This window comes from Periplaneta americana, chromosome 7 (genome assembly GCF_040183065.1).
Source record: "Periplaneta americana isolate PAMFEO1 chromosome 7, P.americana_PAMFEO1_priV1, whole genome shotgun sequence".
Taxonomy (NCBI): Eukaryota; Metazoa; Arthropoda; class Insecta; order Blattodea; family Blattidae; genus Periplaneta; species Periplaneta americana.
Genome location: NC_091123.1, coordinates 182,909,556 through 182,915,555, shown reverse-complemented (window position 1 = coordinate 182,915,555; position 6,000 = coordinate 182,909,556). Strand labels below are relative to the sequence as shown.

The 6,000-nt window shown below is 32.6% G+C and overlaps 1 protein-coding gene across 3 annotated transcripts in view; it reads left to right on the top strand.

The window, feature by feature from the left end:
* The first annotated feature begins 2,461 nt into the window (after window positions 1-2,461).
* Cc2d2a (Coiled-coil and C2 domain containing 2A) overlaps window positions 2,462-6,000 on the top strand; it is a 144,832-nt gene continuing 141,293 nt past the window's right edge. For all 3 annotated transcript variants that reach the window (XR_011333270.1, XM_069832033.1, XM_069832034.1), the window contains exons 1-3: window positions 2,462-2,691; window positions 3,170-3,451; window positions 4,846-5,019. Coding sequence is in view for 2 of the 3 variants with exons in the window: in XM_069832033.1 (XP_069688134.1) it covers window positions 2,578-2,691; window positions 3,170-3,451; window positions 4,846-5,019 (570 nt within the window). In the remaining variant the exon portion in view is untranslated. The remainder of the gene's footprint in view (window positions 2,692-3,169; window positions 3,452-4,845; window positions 5,020-6,000) is intronic.

The window sequence follows — 6,000 nt, the reverse complement described above, 5'->3', positions numbered from 1 at the left end:
CTCGACCAATACATCAAAATTTTCATTTTGCCTATTATGCAGATTAATTTGGATTTTCCGGTACTGTATATGTATTATGTATAGCCTACTAGTGGAATCATTTGATTTCAACAGATAATGAAAACGTATTTCTATTATAATAACAAGAGAAAAGCGCAGTACATTTAATTAACATTGTTAAACCTGTATTTCGCTTTTCACAATTGGCATTACTGAATAACATTCAAATTCTTTATTGCAGTAATCGATTTTCATCTATTTCTACTTCACAATGTCTGAATAGGTTAAGTATTCATAAATATACAATTATTAACATTTTGTGAGCTAATTTTAGGGATATATTATTTACATTTTTATTTTATTCACGAAATAATCCTAATAAATTTCACTCGAGGTCTGAGATTTCCCAAATAAATTGACACTTCGCTCGTGGATTTATCGGCAAATCTCAGACCTCTTGTGACATTACTATAGATAATTCGAAGCCAGGACTTCATTGATTTTAACGAAAATAGTGCCCAATCTGAAATTCCAGTGTAGTCTAGTTTCGAAAGTGTATTATAGAAATATCGGTTATTACGCTATTTGTTGTAGCTGCCATTCTTTTGTCCAATATCACACTGAGTATCCATGCTGTAAACATGTAGGCCTAAACGGTGATTAATATGACAATACATTTTTTCATTTCTCCGAAGAAACAACAATACTAGTAGTCCGGCTGACAAGGAAAAATTACGTGGTCGGAAGAGGAAAAAGTATTTTAAGAAAATTAAATTGGATTAAAATGAAGGTAACAATATTATGTGTGAAAGTCTTAGCACTCGAAAGGTAAAAGAAGGTAGACAAAAGAAAGGAAGAAGGAAAGAGAAAGAAAGAAAGAAAGAAAGAAAGAAAGAAAGAAAGAAAGAAAGAAAGAAAGTGGAAATAAATGAAGAAAAGAAGGGAGGAAGAAACATGGATGAAATGACTGATAAATAAATATTATTTGAGAATTAGTACATGGTGTTCAACGTGATGCAAAAACAAAAAAAACGTCGCATCACGATTGGTAGAAAGCTAAATGGATAGATGGGTGAGTGGACATACGTACAAATGGAAGAAAGGGATCAATGAAGGGAGGGTGGAAGGACGGAGACTCGGAAAGGCCGAAAAGCGAAAGGAAGGCAGAAGGAAGTAAGGAAGAAAGAAATCAAGACAGAAAGCAAGAAATGCAGCATGGAAAACAGAAACGAATTAAATTAGCTAATTATGAGTTAATGACATAAACAGAGAAGAAAATGTAAGAAAGAAACTAGCATAGAAAGAAATGAGAGGAGTAAGAAAAAGAAAAATAGCACGAAATAAGAAAATGAAGTAAATAAGAAAGAAATCAAGCAAAAAAGTCAGTAAATTAAGAAACGAAATGAAGCTAGAAAGAATCATAAGAAGTAAGAAATAACGATTAAATTGCAAGGAAAGGAAAAAACGCTAGAAGGAAAAGGAAAAACAGAAAGAAGAAAGTACGGAAATGAAGAAAGAATTGAATTAAAAAAAGGACGGAGAAATAAGGAGAGAATAAAGGAGGAAGAGATCGAAAGAAAAAAAGAAAGGAAAGAGTAGAAAAAGAAAACAGAAAAGGAAGAAGGAGGTAGGAAGAAAGAACGGAGAAACAGATAAGGAGACAAGAAAGAAAATAAAAATGTGGAAAATATAAGTAAAGGAAAAATAAGAAAGAGAAGAATGTTTGAACTTAGGAAAAAGAAAAGAGAAACTTATGAAGGAATAAAGAAGAAAAATAAGGGATAATAGTGGGAAGAAAATGAAAATAAACACTAAAAGAAGGACAAGAGAAAGAATGATCGAAATAATAAGGGTGTTGTGTAACAGAAAAATATAAATAGAATAGAAAACAAGTAAACAAATAAGAAAATATGAAATGAGGAAAGGAACGTAGTAGGGTATGAAAGAAAACAGGAAAGAAAGATGCAACAGAGAAAGGAAAGGAAATAAGATAGAAACGGTAAAAGAAAATAATGAGAAAGAAATTAAGGAAGAATTATTTTAGGATACAAGGAATGTATTTAGAGAGAATGTAAGAAATAGCATATGCAATTAATGGAGGAAAACGATAATTTAATAACATAAAAAGTTAAAAAAAATTCAATTTTATACCTGTATTCCTTCCTTTAGAAAATGTTGGGTGCATATTCAGACTGAATATGGCGGGTAGTTAGCAGAAAACTTGCTAATCTAAAGAATGAAAGCTTCCAATGGTTGCCAACATTGATGAAAAATCATCTGACTTACGAAACAGATTTAATGATGATTTTTATTAGAAGTTTAATACAGGAGTCAAGAAAATTTATAAAATAAAACTATATCATTAATAAATCAGTGTTAGCTTGGCATTTTATGATGATAAAAAAACAACAATTTTAATAAATGAGTGATCTATGTCATATTGGTAGCATTGTATGTTTAATATGGCAGCCGAAAGGGACGCTAAAGACTGTTTGTGTTTGTAATTTGAACGCTTACAGAGTTGTGTTGTAAGAAAATAACACTTCTCAATGTTTGTAATTGGGTAAATATTTATATATGTCTCAACACCACAGCAGAAGTGTGTTCGATGCGGAAGAAGGACGGTCTGATGTAAAAACATCAGTTGACGTTCTGAGATCTAGTAGACTGTCCTCGAAACAGTCCGCCTGGGTTGGTATTTATTTCCAAATTATTCTATTTTTTCACATGTTATGTTACCATTGTTTTGTATTAGTGGGTATTATAACAAAGCGATTATTTAACAGACAAGTTGTCATTCACCATACACTCTGAATTTGTAAGCATTCGATATTTTAGTTTATATCTGCGAGAATAAAACATGATTCATTAGTCATTATTAGTATTAATATAATTTAAATTTAAAATTAATTCGGTAATTAGCAAGGTACCATCGGTCTTTTACATGGTATATGACAAGATTAGTGGGTTAGTTGAGATATCTAAGTGACGTGAGGCCAACGAATTAAGATCATTGAAATCTTTTCACATATTCTTCGACCTCACGTCATAGACATTCCCTCAACTAACCCACTAAGCTTGTCACACATAAAAGACCGACGGTCCCAGTTAATTACCATTAAATCAATTAAAAAGCGATTACATTAGCAAAACATGATTTCATTTACAGACCCAAGAGGAAACGGCAGATGTAATACGTTTGAAGTCCCGTGATATCCCACGTGAGGCATCTGATAATGAAGAAGAGACAACATTCATTTCAACACCTGTGAAAGACACCTTGGCAGTAGGAGGAAGCAGAAGACAACGAAGAGGAGTATTTACAATCACAGATTCGCCACCAATTAAATCTCGACATTCGAAAAGATCGAGTGTTGAAAATGTTGGCACTCCAGAGATAGATAATAATAAATCATCCTCGTCGTCACCTATTCTGAAAGATAAAGAACAAGTAAGTAATATTGATCTTATTAAAAAATGTTTATATCTGTACCTATAGATTTAAGTTTTGTCTTCCTTAATGTTAAAATGTAGTTCTTAATTAGAGATTTGTGAAAATGACATATACGTTTCTGTGTATTCTTGCCAGCATTATTTTTATTTTTATTTCAATATTATGTATTAGCCTACACAGGGTTGCCAGATGTCCCGATTTGGCGGGATATGTCCCGATTTTCATATAAAAGTCCCGAGTCCCGCTTCGATTCGAGGCGAGATGCAAAATGTTCCCCTTCTAGAAAATTAACGTCACTTGTATAATTTTATCGTTACCTAGTAACTATTTTGATCTGTAGGCCTAAATAATTAGGCTACAACAAATTTAAATTAATTTTCTTAATATCAGTTTTCATATTGAAAAAAAAAAATATATATATAGGCCTATTTTTTTTTTTATTTGGCTAGTGTAAGGTTTGTAACAGCTAATTCGGTGGTAAATATGATATTTTTACACATTTAAAAAGAGACGTTCGTCATGGCAAAGGCAATAGAAAATGCTAAAGATCAGTGATAAAAATGTAGGAAGCTCTGAAAATGTATACTGTACGATGTGTTAAATTATTGATTTGGAGCAGTAATATGCTAAAGTCACAAAATGAATACGAATTCAGGTATCAGTAAATTTTATGTCATTGTTATCAATTAATAAACATTGAAATTTAAATATTTTGTCACATCTGGTGCTATATTTTTGGAATTTGTGCTTTACAATTGATAAAAAAACAGCTGGGGAATTCTGCGAGACAGAAATACTATTAAGTCATAACATATTATTGCCACAAGCCCTTCAGAAAGTTGCCAAAGAAAGCTGATGTAACTTACAGCCAGATAAATATTGTTTTTTACTTGGAAACATGTATCTACAATACGTTCTTTTTATTAAAATTTAAATTTTGAGTTTATATTAGTTTCTTCTACTGTAGACCTACATAAAGGGATATTTTATTTTATTTTATTAATTTTTTGTAGTCATGAAAATATCAACTCTACCCATATTCATATCATTCTTTCTTTAAGACAAAACGTAAATATTGTACCCTATATTATGATAGAAAAAGAATATCCCTCCTTGGTAGATTTAAAATCTGGCAACCCTGACTCTATATTACAAAGAGGCCTGACTCTGTGATATTCACGAATTACGTATCTTTGTACTGCAGTATTTCTATTGTACTGAATATAGATTAGTACGAATAGTTACAAATCATATTGGAATATCCTGTAGCTATAAAATATTTTTAAGACTGTTTTTTTTTTTTTTCTGAAAATTGTATGAATTTTTCTTTCTCTGTACCAACTACTATATTATCGTTTTATATAATAGATATTTAAAATTTATTCCTACAGGATGTTGTGGACAGTTTGGTCAAGGATGACGTGGACCATAAAGATATTACGAGCATTGGCAGTGGGCGTCATTCATTTGGAGATTCTTCTGTAGAAGGCAGTAGAAGTTTCACTCCCCAGTCTGACAGCCGCTCGTATCGAGATAGACTGAGAGATCGATTTCAAGCTGTGCGGGTAAAGTAGTTCATTTTCATTTATTGTTGCATGACTAAACTTATCAGCATTATCACTAAACTCCTGAGAGTGTTCAATAATAAAGTAACAAACATTACAAACTGGAATTGCTCTTGTGCTGAGATGAAACCCACATGAAAACATTGTAAATCCTTGTTTCAGTACTCTGAATGTAAGTTAGAAGCAATAATTTTGCTTTTTGTCATTTTGAAATTAATATTTTTATATTTATTTTGCTGCTGTATTGGTCTAATTATTGAATTACAAGCATAATTGGAAAATACAATTTTTCAGAATCGCAAATAATGTTTGCGTACAGTACAGGGCATATCAAAAGTCCGGTAACACTTTCAATATTTTATTACACAAAAACTACAAATGATAACACTTTCAAACACACGTCAGTTTAAAGTCAAACTCTCAAAGTTCGTTTTACACCTTACAGAGATTCAATGTGTGAACCACGAGTGACTCGGCAGATGTCCAAACGATAATCAATCTCTTCCCATACCCTTTTCAACATATCCTCTGTGACCGTGGCGGCAGCTTCTCGAATTCTGGTTTTTAGTTCCTCTAAATCACGTGGCAAAGGCGGTACAAACACACGGTCCTTTAGGTACTCCCATAGAAAAAAAGTCACATGCAGTCATATCGGGTGACCTTGGTGGCCATGTCATGAAACATCTGTCCCTTACTCCAGCACATCCTATCCAATGATCAGACATCTCTGTATTCAGTTAAGCACAAACTGCATTGTGGAAATATGGCGGAGCCCCATCTTGCTGAAAGATGAAATCGTCATCGAGATCTTGTCTAAGTTGAGGCACCAACCATTGCTCCAACATGTCCAGATATGAATGTCCAGTCACAGTAGCCTCAATGAAGAAGAAAGGTCCGTACAGTTTTCGTTGTGACAACGCGCAGAAAACATTCACTTTTGGTGAATCACGCTCATGTTCAATGATTCTGTGAGATTTCTGT